The following is a 16,361-nucleotide window of genomic DNA, read 5'->3' on the forward strand; positions in this document are numbered from 1 at the left end:
GTCCCCCAGATGATATGGATAGGACGCACCCGTATGACGGGGTAGGGCTGGAGTTATTTTATAGGTACCCTAGACGCCCCTCTCCCACAATGGCCTCCGTTGTCTTCGTTAGGTGTAAAGGTGAGACAGCCAACCTAAAGTTAACTGCCCTGCCGTAGTTCAAAGTAATGCGTAGAGTCTATTACCTCCTCGGTGTTCCGGCCGCCGGCTACGTGCCTCAGAAGGATGTTGCTGATCTTGAGGCACGACTCCTTCTGGTTCTATCTCCTTTGTGCTGTGATCCCGTTTCTCACTTCTCCACAGTATACTTCGCTTCGTGTCCTTTCTTAGGAGTCTGCCGCTAGAAGGCACAGGCACGGCTCTGTAATGATCTGTCTGTCCTAGGCCGCTGTCAGGATCCCACCCCTGACAGGTCCTCTCTCGAACTCTCCCCAGCTACTTTCTCCCTAACTTCCTATCCAACCCCCAGTTTTACCCATGTGTGAGGAGTGGTCTTGTAGATAGGACCTTTTGCTCCCCCTGGCTGCCAGAGTGTGAAGTGTAATGAGTGTCTGCGATACCTGCAAGGTGAACTCTTTTAGTGCAATCAGACGTACCATCACTCCCCCTGGTGGAAGAGCGACACTACTGCAATGACCAGACTCTGGGGCGCTGCACTCCCCCCCCGTTAAATCCAGTACTTCCGGACTGGGAAAAGAAGAACAATACATGTTAGCAAAAGACATACAGAATTTTGAAATGCTATGAACAAGTAAATGCTATGAACAAGTAAATATAACAGTGCTTCCCTTTATGGGAGGTGAGGACACTTGAAGGTTGCAATAGTTTTGGTCATGCACAGTTCATCACTCCCAGTTCAGTGGGTGCAACCTTGAAACAGCAGGGACCCCGGGTAAACAAAGGGATCCCTTTTGAAAGTTTTGGAGCAATTCACCATCCATTGCTCCATTGTCCATTTTTAAACCTGTAACAAAGATATTTACACAAACATTTTCAACCAAATAGCAACTATCGTTAATGTGATTTGATTCTTGGTGCTACGTGTAGACCTCCGCAGTGCAGGGGTTGCTATTGGCCTAACAGGGCCCGCTATGCTTGCTATCGCTGGTGTAGTGCACTGTCTTCTAGCTACACTTCTAGTGAGTCTGGGTAGCACTGGCATGCTGGAGCTCTCAGGGCTGCTGCTACTAATGGTGGGTATGGCAGATTCACCGATAGCAGAGGGAGGACTTGCCGGTTCAACGGTTGGCATGGCATCCTCTGGTGGGGTCTGCTGTGATTGCGGTTCCGGATGATCTGGCACCACATTTAGATCTGGCGGTTTCAGTTGACGAAACGTTAAGACAGGTACCACGATGGCCTGATTTATTTGAGTCCAAGACTCAGGAAAATCGCCAAGAACAGTGTGTATCATCTCCTCTTCTACAGGTGGAGAGGTTCCTGGATCTGTTTCCCGCTCTCTCAACTTATCAGGGCATATTTTAAGGTGGTCTCTGGATATTGCTGTTGAGGTTTCCCCTTCATCTTTGCTGATGAGACAGACCTTCGTATTGTCAAAATCGGATGGCAGGACGGTATACGGTTCCGCTTCCCATTGGTCGTCAAGCTTGTGTTATCTCCTCTTCCATTTGAGTACTTGCTCACCGGGTGACAAGGGAATCGCAGGAACATGCTGGTTGTAGTCCCTTTCTTGTTTTTGTCTGGCTTGGGCTAGACTTCTTTCCACGCATTCCTGTATTTTGTGCTACCTTTGCTGCCTTTCTGTATCCCAATCTGCATCTGGCGAGGTATCTTCGGGGGTTAGGACCCCCATGTCTAGATCAACAGGTAACTTGCTACATCTTCCTCGCATCAGGTACGCTGGAGTGCAGTTGGTGGAATTCACTGGGATGTGGTTGTACACGTCTACCAAGTCAGGCAACTTTGTTGGCCACAAGTTCCGTTCTTCCACAGGCAAGGTCTTCAGTAATTCGATTACCACTTGGTTCATCTTCTCACACATCCCGTTGGTTTGTGGATGGTACGGTGTGGTTCTGATCTTCTTACACCCGTACAGATTGCAGAACTCCTGGAACACCTCCACTTCAAATGCTGGTCCCTGATCGGTCAGTACCTTCTCCGGGCACCCATGTATAAGTACTGCTGGAAGGTTTTGGCGGCCGTCCTGGCCATTAGATCTTTGACAGGCACAACAACAGGAATCTAGAGTAGTGATCCACGATGGTAAGAGCGTAGACATAGCCTGACCAGCTAGGTGTTAGTTTCACATGATCTAGCGCGACCAGTTCGAGCGGCCGCTTGGTGATGATGGGCTGCAAGGGAGCCCGTTCGCTGTCACGGTCCTTCCTGCGTAGGCTACATGAGCTACACTCTCGACACCACTTCTCGATGGCTTTCTTCATGCCAATCCAGTAGAACCTCCCACGGAGTAGCCTCTCCAACTTCCTCCATCTGAAGTGTCCGGCCCCATCGTGGTACGCTACCAGAACTATTGGCGCATCTTGCCTTGGGACCACTATCTGCCATACCAATTCATGAGTGCGTGGGTCGATGCTTCTCCGGCACAGCTTACCATCATGGATAAACAGTTTGCCTCTCCCCTTCCACAGCTGTTGTGTCTCTTGTGGATCATCCGGGCCGGGATGCAAACCTGCCTGCGTCAGGAGCTCTTTCACAAGACGGACCGCGGGGTCACCATCCTGGGTCTCTGCCCATCCATGGTGGGGAAGGGGATTCAGCATGGCATCCTGCTTGTTCTTGCACCTGTTCTTCACATGATGGGAACACTGGGTGGCCTTGGGGCAATGGAAAGCGGGCAGCTCTACCTCTTCAAGTGCCTCCGGGTCTTCCCCCGTTCTGGCAAGTTGGGCATCCGGGACAATACATCGACGTTCGCATTCTTGTGCCCTGCCCGGTACTTGATGGTGAAGTCGTAATTGGACAGTCGGGCCATCCACCGCTGTTCCAAGGCACCGAGTTTTGCTGTGTCCAAATGCGTTAGTGGATTATTATCCGTGAAGACAGTGAATTTTGCTGAGGCCAGGTAGTGCTTGAACCTCTCTGTCACTGCCCAAACAATGGCGAGGAATTCCAGCTTAAAGGAACTGTAGTTGTCAGGGTTCCTTTCAGCGGGACGAAGTTTCCTGCTGGCGTAAGCGATTACCCTCTCCTTGCCTTTCTGGACCTGGGACAACACGGCTCCCAGTCCCACGTTGCTGGCATCTGTATACAGCACAAACGGTTGGTCATATTCAGGGTAGGCTAGTACCTCTTCTCCCATCAGCACCAACTTTAAACAAGTGAATGATCCTTCCAATCCATCGTTCCAATCAAATGGGGTATTCTTACCCTTGGTTTTCTTGGATTGGCCCAACAGGTCTTGCAATGGCGCGGCCTTTATGGTGAAGTCCTTGATAAACCTCCTGTAATAGCCTACCAACCCGAGGAACTGCCGGACTTCATGGAGGTTGCCGGGCTTCAGCCAGTCTTTGATCACAGTGACTTTGTCAGGGTCTGGGGCCACCCCGTCAGCACTTACATGGCCCAGGTACTGCACCTTGGGTTTTAGCAGATGGCATTTGGACGGTTTTAACTTTAGGCCAAAGTTGGACAGGGCTTCGAACACCTCGGCCAGGTGCTTCAGATGGTCCTCATAAGTCTTGGAGAAGACGATGACGTCGTCCAGGTATAGCAACACGGTTTCGAAGTTCTTGTGCCCTAGACAGCACTTCATCATCGTCTGGAACGTTCCCGGGGCATTGCACAATCCAAAGGGCATGTAGTTGAATTCACAGAGACCCATCGGCGTCGTGAAGGCCGTCTTTTCCTTGTCCGCCTCTGCCACAAGAACCTGCCAGTACCCACTGGTGAGATCCAAGGTAGAGAAGTAGTTAGCAGATTTTAAAGCAGCCAAGGACTCCTCTATCCTGGGCAGTGGGTATGCATCCTTATGTGTAATGCGATTTAGCTGCCTATAATCAACACACATCCTCATTGTGCCATCTTTCTTCCTAACGAGGACTAATGGAGCTGCCCAGGGGCTACAACTGTCTCTCAATACCCCAGCCTCCTTCATCTCTCGCAACATGTCTTTGGCACACTGATAATGAGCTGGGGGTACAGGACGGTATCTCTCTTTTATGGGTGGATGATCTCCTGTGGGGATATGATGTTGAGTCCCTTTTACCTGCCCGAAATCTAGGTGGTGCTTGCTGAATACCCGCTAGTACTCATGAACCACCCTGTAGGCCCCCTGTTTCTGGTGAGATGGGGTAGAGTCAGGGCCCACGTGCAATTCCCGACACCAATCTTTCAGTTGCCCTGCAGAACCGTTGTTCTACGCCAGATTGGACGGGACCAAGGGTCCGGGTGCCTGTATCACACTATTATTAACAGTAAACAGTTTGGCAAGTGTGGCATATTTGGGTAGGTGGACTTCTTCCTCCCCACAATTAAGAACACGTACTGGCACCCTCCCCTTGCGGACGTCAACCACCCCTCTGGCTGTCAGGAGGGTATGCCTATTATCTGAATTATACAGGTTCTACCAGGGCCTGATAGTCTTTACTCGAGGCCTATGGCTGCCCGACACCATATTAACATTTCACTCCTAGGGGGTATCACAATGGGGTTTGAATCACTCGATGTGACAACCAATTTCACCACCTGTCAGCTCCACCTGCTGTCTCTGCATCAGAGCCCTGATTTCTTTCTGCAGGGCGCGTTGTTCACTGTAACCAGCTGTATCTGCTACCTGCTGTAACAAGACAATAACTTCTGCAAGACAATTTTCTATGACATTAGTACCAATGGTCATCATGGGATTACATTCACGTCGGTCAATATCAACAATTACAATCCCGTGGGCCTCCAATTCTACCCGCCCCACTTTAATGGTGACCTCTTTTTACCCCACTTGTGGCAATGGCTGACCATTACTGGCTATTATGGGGAAATCATCATCGGGGCCACGAGTAATGTCGGTGTCCTCCCAATAACGTTTATAAAGGATGTAAGGCATAGTCGTCACCTGAGAACCGGTGTCCAGCAAAGCGTTCATGGGGATACCGTCGATCACGATGGGAAGAACTGGTCGCCCTCCAATGTATTTGGCTCTCCAATTTTGCAGGCCTGATCGTCCTACTCCTGGGGATTGGCCCTCTGCCCCAGGGGTTGCTCGTTTAAATGACAGTACCTTGCAAGGTGGCCCACCTGGTGGCAGCGGTGGCAGATAGGTCGTCTGTCCCGATGAAAGCGATCGTCGTCCCTGCCTCTGGTCGGCGGAAACCTCCTGTCGCTGCCAGGGGACATGCTCCGGTCTGGAAGCCAGCTGGATCTTCTCCTTGGGGGCCTCCTGTAGGGACTGTACGGTCCGGGCTAGGGCAGCAACGCTCTTGGTCAGCTCCTGCATCTGGAGGCGTAGTCCTGCAGGGGAATCGTCCTCCCGGATCTGGGCATCGGCCTCGGCGGCAATTGGGGCATCTGGCGCCACCTCCTGGTGGTACGTGAGAGCTTGACGCCTGGGAGGGACTGCACGGCTGGGCTGTCGCTCCTGGATGGCTTTATCTTTGAATTGCGCGAAAGTCGGGTATGGATTCTGCATGGCCAGGAAGTGCAGTTGGGCCCTTTGGTGACTGCACAGGAGCCCCTTGATGAACCGCTCTTTCAGGAGTTTATCGTCATCTTGCATGCTGTTTGGGTCATTCGGCTTGATGGCCCGCAGTGCCTCCTGGAGATTAAGGGTATAGTCCCGTAAGCTATCCTGCGGCCTCTGCTTGCACCCATAGAACGTCAATTTAATTTCTGTAGCGGTGCGGGTGTCAAAGGTGGTTTTAAGCTTTGCAAAGACCTGCTACGCAGTTCTCTTATCCGCGGCGGGCCAGGACTAAACTTCCCTCAGAGCTGCTCCAAAGAGTTGGCCTGTTATCATATGAACTTTCTGAGGCTCTGTCAGGGGATAAAACTCAAGCAGGCTGCAGATCCCTTCTTTAAAGTCAGTTAATGTATGTGATTCTCTGGAGTATCGCGGGAGCCAGGCTGCTCCAGGTAGGTACGGTATGGAGAAGGGCATTATGGCTGCTGTAGCTGCGGCAGTATCCGGCTGGCTGCTGGGGGCAGCAAGCTCTGTGGAACCTGGCGGTGGTACAAGGCCTGTGGCTGCGCCTACTGCGGGGCCCGGAGGTGCCCCCGAGTCCGGCTGCGACCGCCGCCTCCGCTCCTCCTGGATCAGACATGGCCGCTCCTCCCCTCTGCTAACCTGTGGAAGTCGGGGTTCCTCTTCCGGAATCGGCACCTTGCCGCGTCTTCTTGTTCCGTGCTCTTTTTGGCCGGCTCCGCCCACGAAGCTATGGCTCCACCCCTCTGGCCCCACGTGGCGATGGCGGATTTTGGCAGCAAATAGCAATACACAGTCTTTGCAATAAATCACGAATCAGCACAATTCAGTCACAGTTCCAAGGCACACATGACCTGATTCCTCAGGCTTAAGTAGATCCTGTTCGTGATGCCAAGTTGGAGCGGCCCCCAAACGCAGGGCAACGGGGTACTCGGTACCAGGTCTCTCAGTTCTGGGGATGTCACGGTGGCCTGACCCGGTCTGTGGCTCTGCTAAGGGGCGCCCAATTAAAGATGTAGGTGACGGTGTAGGTCACAGTAAATAACGAAGACACGGGGTTGCAGTCTCTTTACCTCTTTACTGAAGGCTTCGGCATCCGCAATCCAGAGCACTGCTAACAGGGCTGGCTGAGACCGGCCGGTCCGAAGGCACATCCAGAGTTCCCTTTACAGGTGGAAATCAGTGGCCTTCCTACCAGCGCCTGTGTGTTGTAGTACCTCCCTGCTGAGCACCACGGGATAGTCCTCACAACTGTCGTGTATGTTTCTGTTCTTTCTCTCTCTGTCCCCCAGATGATATGGATAGGACGCACCCGTATGACGGGGTAGGCCTGGAGTTATTTTATAGGGACCCTAGAGACGCCCCTCTCCCACAATTGCCTCCGTTGTCTTCGTTAGGTGTAAAGGTGAGACAGCCAACCTAAAGCTAACTGCCCTGCCGTAGTTCAAAGTAATGCGTAGAGTCTATTACCTCCTCGGCGTTCCGGCCGCCGGCTACGCGCCTCAGAAGGATGTTGCTGATCTTGAGGCACGACTCCTTCTGGTTCTATCTCCTTTGTGCTGTGATCCGGTTTCTTACTTCTCTACAGTATACTTCGTGTCCTTTCTTAGGAGTCTGCCGCTAGAAGGCACAGGCACGGCTTCGTAATGATCTGTCTGTGCTAGGCCGTTGTCAGGATCCCACCCCTGACAGGTCCTCTCTCGAACTCTCCCCAGCTACTTTCTCCCTAACTTCCTATCCAACCCCCAGTTTTACCCATGTGTGAGGAGTGGCCTTGTAGATAGGACCTTTTGCTCCCCTGGCGGCCAGAGTGTGAAGTGTAATGAGTGTCTGTGATACCTGCAAGGTGAACTCTTTTAGTGCAATCAGACGTACCATCACTCCCCCTGGTGGAAGAACGACATTACTGCAACGACCAGACTCTGGGGCGCTCCCTCACAGCGTCCTACTCTGATGACAGAAGCTGCTTTATGCTTGTAAGCAGCACACGGCAGGGACATCCCAAGCAGAGAACAGCTGCCGGAGTACTCGCTGGGACTGTGTGCATAGAGAACGGTGAGTATTCATTTCTCTTCAGTAGTGCGCAGTGTCAGCCATCGCCTTCCTGCTGCTTCCCGGAGGTCACGTGTGCCACTACTTAAGAGAACTGAATACTCATTGGATTCATTCATCAGGAGACTATTTAATATTGACCTATATTCAAGCCGGACTAGATGAAGAAAACCCTAAAATCATGTATCATGTTAGCCGAAACAGTCAGAAAACTAGCCACATATTGGCAGACCCCAGACTATATACTTTGTAAGTTTATACGCCACTTCAGTGTCAGGAATAGATAGTATGTGAAAACACCATATATACCGCTCGGGGAACACTTAACTTTCAGAGATAATTTCCATATTAATTCTAAATAATGGCACAGATCTTCCAGACATTATGATTGCACACATCCCTGTTATGATCTGGTGGCCTAAGAGCAGCATGAGACGTACTCTGGAGAATGTGGTCACTGTACTGACCGCAGACCCTGGACTTAACACCGTAACTAGAAGTAGCCGTGGGATGTACCTACCAATCCTAGACACCTCGTCACAGCCGGAGGACTAATTAACCCTATAGATAGAAAAGGGAAAACTATCTTGCCTCAGAGAAAATTCCCAAAGGATAGGCAGCCCCCCACAAATATTGACTGTGAGAGGAGAGGAAGGAACAAACACAGGATGAAAACAGAATTTAGCAAAGGAGGCCAATCTAGCTAGATAGAAAAGATAGGACAGAGAACTATGCGGTCAGTATTAAAAATACTAAGAAATGTCCACCACAGATAATACAAAAATAAACTCCAAATCTAATTAAAGACTTGGAGGGTAAATCTGCCTCTCCAGAGATTCCAGCTCGGCTGCATAAATCCTTACACAGATAAAGCTGCACAAGAAAAAACATGCAATGCACTGAACAATGAGGCCCACAACATGTGGACAGAAAAACAAGCAGAACTTATCTTGAAGAAATGAACTGCAAGCAGGAGCGACCAGAAAGGGATGTAAATCCTCCAGAAAACAATGAACAACTGGCACTCACCAAAGGGTGAGGCCAGACTAAATAGCCCCGTCCGAAGTGGACGCACCTGATGACTGCTATGAATGACAAACAGAAGCACTACCTCTTATAACCACCGGAGGGAGCCCAAGAGCAGAACCCACAACAGAATTCACAACGATATTGCACTCATTCCTTGACAGACCGCAACATGGCCATTAGTTAGAAGCTGCTATTGATCTTTGGAGCAGGTAAGTTTCCCCTGAGTGGTACATATTGGGCCATCTGAAAACGGAGTTTAGTCTAGGACAATTTGTCTGCACTACTAATTAACAGCTGTTACAATACCAAACTACATGTAGAGGAGCTGCGGAGACACCATCACGTGTTTCTCAACGCAGGCAGTGAATAGCCAGGCCTTTCCCTGGGAAGGAACAACCAAGGGAAGGGCAGCATCCAATAAAGGAAAACATCCAATAAAGGAAAACCACCTATGCCAAGCATGGTATACCATGCTTGGCATAGGTGGTTTTCCTTTATTTTTTTTTTTTCTTTATTGGATGCTGCCCTTCCCTTGGTTGTTCCTTCCCGGGGAAAGGCCTGGCTATTCACTGCCTGCGTTGAGAAACACGTGATGGTGTCTCCGCAGCTCCTCTACATGCATTTGCATATTTGGGGGCAGTGTCCTGGATCACTGCGTTGAGAAACACGTGATGGTGTCTCCGCGGTGTTGGATGTTTTGGTCTCCACGAGGTCAATCATCCGTGCCTTTACAATACCAAACTACAGCAGTCCCTATAGGAGAAAAAACACAAGAATTATACGGTATTTTCACATACTATCTATTCCTGACACTGGAGTGGCTTATAAACTTACGAAGTATATAGTTTGAGGTCTGGGATCTGCCAATATGTGGCTAGTTTTCTGACTGTTTCAGATAACATGATACATGATTTTAGTTTTTTTTTGTCTAGTCTCGCTTGAATATAGGTCAATATTAAGTAGTCTCCTGCTGATTCGCCTTTGGTGAGGACGATGAAACCCATACAAATGAGAGGCTTGGAGAGTGTGTATACGTCATCTCACCCTATATACTGAACTGCTGTGGGGTACATGTTTTTTCTATTAGTCACCTACTGACTAACCTTCAGGGGGTGAATTATGGGTATAGTTTTACATTTGGAATTAATAATGTTTAGTTTTATCCTTTTGTCAGCAAACATGAGGAATGAAAAGAGACAACCCATTTAACCCATTACTTGCCAAATTAAAATTTTTACAAGTACGAATTTTTCAGAAAAGGGTGTCCCAATATTCAATTAAAAATGACAATGACATGATTTCCTATTTTGAAAACATTCATTTTACAAACACAACACAAAAAATTGGACCTAATTATAAAAATTATAAAATCTTAGTTGCTAGAAGCTAAAGATTAGGCGTCCCAAAAAAAGGACATTGGTAGATAATGGATTAAGAAGATTCAATTCTGGTTAAAACTATTCCAACATTACGAACATAAAATAGGCTTCTCCCCTATGTGACGTCTCTGATGTTTATTATCAGATGATTTCCAAGTAAAATATTTTCCACATTAAGAAAATGTAAAAGGCTTCTCCTCTGTGTGAGTTCTCTGGTGACTAACCAAATATGAATTCTGCTTAAAACATTTCCCACACTCTAAACAGGAAAATGGCTTATCCCCTGTGTGGGTTTTCTGGTGGTTATCAAGATTCGATTTCTGGATAAAACATTTCCCACATTCTGAACACAAAAAAGGCTTCTCCCCTGTGTGAGTTTTCTGGTGACTAACAAGATTCCCTTTCCGATTAAAACATTTCCCACATTCTGAACAGCAAAAAGGCTTTTCCCCTGTGTGAATTCTCTGGTGACTAACCAAATCTGATTTCTGGATAAAATATTTCCCACATTCTGAACAGGCAAAAGGCTTCTCTCCTGTGTGAGTTCTCTTGTGAATAACAAGAAGCACTTTCCATTTAAAACATTTCCTACATTCTGAACAGGAAAAAGACTTCTCCCCTGTGTGAGTTCTATGGTGATGAACCAAATCTGATTTCCGGTTAAAACATTTCCCACATTCTGAACAGGAAAAAGGCTTCTCCCCTGTGTGAGTTCTATGGTGCCTAACCAAATATGAATTCTGCTTAAAACATTTCCCACATTCTGAACAGGAAAAAGGCTTCTCCCCTGTGTGAGTTCTATGGTGCCTAACCAAATATGAATTCTGCTTAAAACATTTCCCACATTCTGAGCAGGAAAAAGGCTTCTCCCCTGTGTGAGTTATTTGGTGTCTAAGAAGATGCCATTTCTGGTTAAAACATTTTCCACATTCTGAACAGGAAAAAGGCTTCTCTCCTGTGTGAGTTCTTTGGTGTTTAACAAGATGCCATTTCAGGTTAAAACATTTCCCACATTCTGAACATGAAAGTGACTTCTTTGCTTTAGGAGCAGTTTGTTTTTTAATGCATCTTTTGTGACTTTGAATCTCCTTAGTAGTCAGTAATGAATCAGAAGATGGGACCTGGTTCATAGGATCAGATGACAGATCTTTGCTGTGAATGGATGACGATATATATGGAGTAACGGCAATCACTTCAGTTGTATCTTGTAGTATCTCAAGATCATCAGATTTAGAAATTGAAGAGGTCAACTGTCCCTCTGATCTCCTGGTACAGTCATCTGCTAAGATAAAACATATTTTTTTAATATAATATCCTTGAGTTTTATATTATTGAACATTTCTACTTAAACGGTCCCTAAAAATGGCAAGCTATGTAAAAAAATTTATTTACCAAGACAATGTCAGTTCAAAGTCTAATAGAAAACCTTGTCGGATGAGCCAGTAGTGTATGGTGTTCAACTGTTTTTTCATTCTGCCTCCCAAATATCGAATAAAAAGAAACCAATCAATGTTATGTAGGCAAAAATAATACCAAGTCTCATCTCACAAAAACAAGTCTCCACTCAGGTCTATCATCTGTCAATGGAAAAACAGAGGTTCCCACACTATTAGTGAATCAAAGGCTGTTGAAAAGCAACATATTTTCTTTAAACCAATCCAGCAAAATCTGCTCTCACTTCTGAGTCTTGCAGTGTGCTCAAACAACATTTAGGATCCCTGTATTTAGCAATATTATAGTGAGAAGAATCCAATTAATTTGCGGTGTGTGTCTCCTGGAGCACTATCTGTGCACTATGTGCTGGGTGATAATTGTGTAATTTTCACTCTCTAACATCCACTGCATGTTACTTTCTGGAAAGTGGCTGTGGAGTCAAAATATTCATTCCTCCTACATACTGGTCAAAATTGTTGGTACCCCTCAGTTAATGACACAAAAACCCACAATGGTCACAGAAATAACTTGAATCTGACAAAAGTAATACATAAAAAATCTATGAAAATGAACAAATGAAAGTCAGACATTGCTTTTCAACCATGCTTCCACAGAATTTTTTTTTTTTTAAATATAACTCATGAAATAGGCCTGGACAGAAATGATGGTACCCTTAACCCAAGCGCTTCATGACCGCCAACAGTAGATAAATGTCGGCGCTAGCAGAGCTTTGTGCTTACTGTGACCCCCGACCTCATCGAGACCTGATTGGTTCAGGTCCTGATGACGTCAGCGTCACACCAGCCAATGCGACAAATCACTAGGAAAGTTGGTTGTAGCAACGAACTTTCCCGCGCGATCTGCCTCATAAAAACGCTGTTTCTCCTCAGATCTCCTGTCAGTGAGAGATTAGAGGAGAAACAGTGTTACAAGTGCTGCTGGCAACAGCTGTGCCAGTCAGCGATCTTGTTATAAAGTAAAAAAAAATAAAAAATAGACAAGGCAGGTTATGTTTAGTGCTATAGTTAGGGTTAGTCCTGGGGCTAAAGTTAGGCTTACTGTTAGGCAAAAGTTAGGGTTACTGTTAGGCTAATGTTAGGGTTACAGTTAGGCTAAAATTAGGGTTACTTTTAGGTGAAAGTTAGGGTTACTGTTAGGCTAAAGTTAGGGTTTATTCTAAAGTTATGGTTAGGCTAAAGAATATGATTTTTCTCAATTGTCTCCCCAATAATTTGGTCATGCCAGTCGCGTCACGTCACGTCAGTCACGTCACATCAGAGTTTTCTATTTCCGGAAGAAAAAATAAATAAATAAAATGGCCTGTTAGTATTATAGTGCAGAGGAAGCTTATGCACTTTTATTTTCTGACAGCGAAGAAAGTGCAGTGTCAGATGGCGATGTAGATTTCGAGGGCTTCAGTAGCAGCGACAGTGATAGCTCAGAAATGAGCAGTGATTCTGGCCCATCCTCGCACACAAGGACCAGTACAACAAGAAAGACAAATAACTCTTCTGGAGAAATGTCTCCAACTCAGGGAACAATGCCCAGTAATAGCACTGTCCCTTGTGCTCGTGAATTGGCGCACACTAAAGTCCAAGGGGCTTTGCCTCTTGATGTAGCATTTCCCAGATGGAAGGCTTCAGATTCGGCTACTCCACTCATCCCTAATTTTAATGCCAGTCCTGGTATTAATGTGGAGGTGGAAAATTTGGACCAGTTAATTTTTTAAATTTGTTTCTGACAGATAGCTTGCTAGAGCATATTGTCCTACAAACAAATTTATAGCCAGAATCCATGATCCTATCAAGCTAGGTTAAATTTATGGACACCAACTAATGTCCTAAAAATGAAAAAAATTTAAATTTCAGTCCTATTGGTCCAACTGCCCTGTTCAAGCAACCCCAATGTTTTCTGATGTTCTTCCTAGGACCCGTTATGAAATGCTCATGAGATTTTGGCATTTTAACGACAATCGTCAATGCCTGCCCAGAGATGCCCCAGAACGTGACAGACTATTCAAAATTAGACCCATCATCGCAGACTTGACAGAAAAGTTCTTAAAGCTTTACACCCCAACAGAAAACATTTCCATTGAGGAGTCCCTTGTAAAATTCAAAGGAAGACTGCACCTCAAGCAATTTATTCCTTCTATGAGGGCAAGGTTCGGAATAAAGCTCTATAAAATGTGCAAGAGTTCAACCGGATACACATCAGCTTTTCGCATTTATGAGGGGAAGATAGCCAACTAAACCAACCAGGATGCCCTACTTACCTGGGGACATCTGGAAAAAAACGTTTGGGAGCGGATAACTCCTTCATTACAAAAAGGCTACAATCTGTATTATGACAACTACAACACCAGCATACCCCCATTTAAAAGTCTGGTTGAACATAACATGGGGGCTTGTGGGACCATTCGCAAAAAAGTCAGGGGTTTCCACAATCATTGGTCAATGAAATGTTCCGAAAGGGGCAGTCAGGGGCTTTACGCACTGGAGAACTGTGTGCCCTTAAGTATAAAGTCAAAAAAGATAATTTTATCCTGAGCTCGATCCACAAATATTCCACAAGGGCCACTGCAGACCAACAGGGATCCAAAACTCCAAAACCTGTGTCTGTCATTGACTACAACAAATATATGGGGGGTGTGGACCTTGTAGACCAGGTTCTACAGCCAAATCAGGTATCAATAAAATCATATACCTGGTATAAAAAGTTAGTCACTTATTTGTTTCAGGTGGCCACATATAATTCTTTTGTGTTATACAAAAAAAGCTGGAAATGCACATATTTTCCTTGATTATCAGGAAAAGGTCATTGAAATTCTTAAGTACCGTATATACTCGAGTAAAAACCGAGATTTTAAGCCCATTTTTTTGGGCTGACAGTGCCTCTCTCAGCTTATACTCGAGTCATTGTCCCAGGGAAGTCGGGGGAGCGGCGGCTGTCACATACTCACCTGCTCCTGGCGCGGTCCCTGCACCTCCGATGGTCTCCGTCAGCTCTTCCTGTGTTGAGCGGTCATGTGGTACAGCTCATTACAGTAATGAATATGGACGCGACTCCGCTCCCATAGCGGTAGAGCCGCATATTCATTACTGTAATGAGCGGTACCAGTGACCGCTCAATGCTGGAAGAAGCTGTCAACACCCGGAGACTATCAGGGAAGCTGCCAGGGACCGCGCCGGGAGCAGGTGAGTATAATGGGGAGGGTGAGCACTGCGCTATATTCACCTGTCCCCGTTCCACCGCCAGGCGCCGCTCTGTCTTCCGCATCCTCTGGTTGTGACGATCAGGACAGAGGGCGCGATGACGTGGTTAGTGCGCGCCCTCTGCCTGAACAGTCACTGCAGAGGACGCGGAAGACAGAGCGGCGCTCTATGGAGCATCTTATGGGGCCATAATCAACCTTTGTCCAGCATTATAAGGGGCACATTTTCTATGGAGCATCTTATGGGGCCCTTATTAACCTTTATGCAGCACTGTATGGGGCAAATGTGTCTATGGAGCATCTTATGGGGCCATTATTAACCTTTGTGCAGCATTATATGGGGCATATTTTAATATGGAGCATCTTATGGGGCCCATCATAAACTTTATGGAGCATTATATGGGGCGTATTTTGTACGGAGCATCTTATGGGGCCCATCATGAACTGTATGGAGCATTATATGGGGCTCCTGATTCAATATGGATATTCAAAAACAATTAACCTACTGATGTCTCAATTAATTTTACTTTAATTGGTAACTTTTTTTATTTTTGAAATTTACCAACAGCTGCTGCATTTTCCACCCTAGGCTTATACTCGAGTCATTAAGTTTTCCCAGTTTTTTGTGGCAAAATTAGGGGTATCGGCTTAAACTCAGGTCGGCATATACTCGAGTATATACGGTAAATAAAAAAGTCCTTTACAGCTCACCTGTCCACTCTGTGCAGCCATCCCATCAAAATCCAACAAGTAGTAAAAAATCCAGCACCAAGAGGTTGCAGTCCAATAAGCTTTATTGCAAAATCTTCATTAAAATCATGGACAACCGACAATAGAAAAATGGCATAAATAGCAGGGGTCTCAGACACCGGTTTACGCTTTTCAGGGCCAAATATGCCCCTTAGTCATAACCTAGTGTTATACCAGTGAGTCAGAGTTTATATAAAACGCCCAATCACATGGTTCAGTTATTTCACACCCACAACATTAAAACTGTTTTACCAGTACAAAAATACAAACTTAAACCCAACAACATGCTGCTATCATTATACACAGTCAAGAGTTCAGTGAACAATATTAATAAATGTAAATATGCAGGAAATACCAAGCAATTTATTAAGTGAGGCCTCAAACAATGGTTATTGGTGACTTTATGACTTGCAGTAGTACATATGTCACATACATGGTTACCTGCAGTATCTGTGATCTCTCCTATATCGGATGCACAACACGAGACCTCCGGCAGCCTCAGTGAGACCCTCAGGGATCAGTGACCAGAGACCTAATCCCTCTAATGTATCCAAACATTTTATCAAGTACACAGCGGTGATCTGAGCAGTTTCTAGTTTTTCAGAATGGAAAGGGTCAGCAAGCCCTGAAGGGGCGGAGCTTGGCGACAAAAACTTCTTAGCCGAGAAACCCATTGGATCCTGATGATGGAGACTGCCCAGCCCACTGGTTTATATAAGTACACGGATAGAATATGGTTTTATTAATATTGTTCACTGAACTCTTGACTGTGTATAATGACAGCAGCATATTGTTGGGTTTAAGTTTGTATTTTTGTACTGGTAAAAGATTTAATGTTGTGGCTGTGAAATAACTGAACCATGTGATGGGGGTTTTATATAAACCCTGACTC

The 16,361-nt window shown here is 46.3% G+C and overlaps 2 protein-coding genes across 3 annotated transcripts in view; one reads left to right on the forward strand and one right to left on the reverse strand.

Moving 5' to 3' along the window:
* The window catches only part of LOC143768219 (gastrula zinc finger protein XlCGF66.1-like), a 241,914-nt gene that overhangs the window by 86,332 nt on the left and 139,221 nt on the right, over positions 1–16,361 (forward strand). The window lies entirely within an intron of this gene.
* LOC143767743 (uncharacterized) overlaps positions 9,968–16,361 on the reverse strand; it is a 77,328-nt gene continuing 70,934 nt past the window's right edge. The window contains exon 8 of one of the 2 annotated variants that reach the window (XM_077256259.1): positions 9,968–11,353. In XM_077256259.1, coding sequence (XP_077112374.1) covers positions 10,248–11,353 — 1,106 coding nt within the window. In that variant the 3' untranslated portion in view covers positions 9,968–10,247. Of the gene's footprint in view, positions 11,357–16,361 lie in introns of both variants that reach the window. The other variant, XM_077256258.1, reaches the window with a different exon arrangement.

This window comes from Ranitomeya variabilis, chromosome 4, assembly GCF_051348905.1.
Source record: "Ranitomeya variabilis isolate aRanVar5 chromosome 4, aRanVar5.hap1, whole genome shotgun sequence".
Lineage (NCBI taxonomy): Eukaryota > Metazoa > Chordata > Amphibia > Anura > Dendrobatidae > Ranitomeya > Ranitomeya variabilis.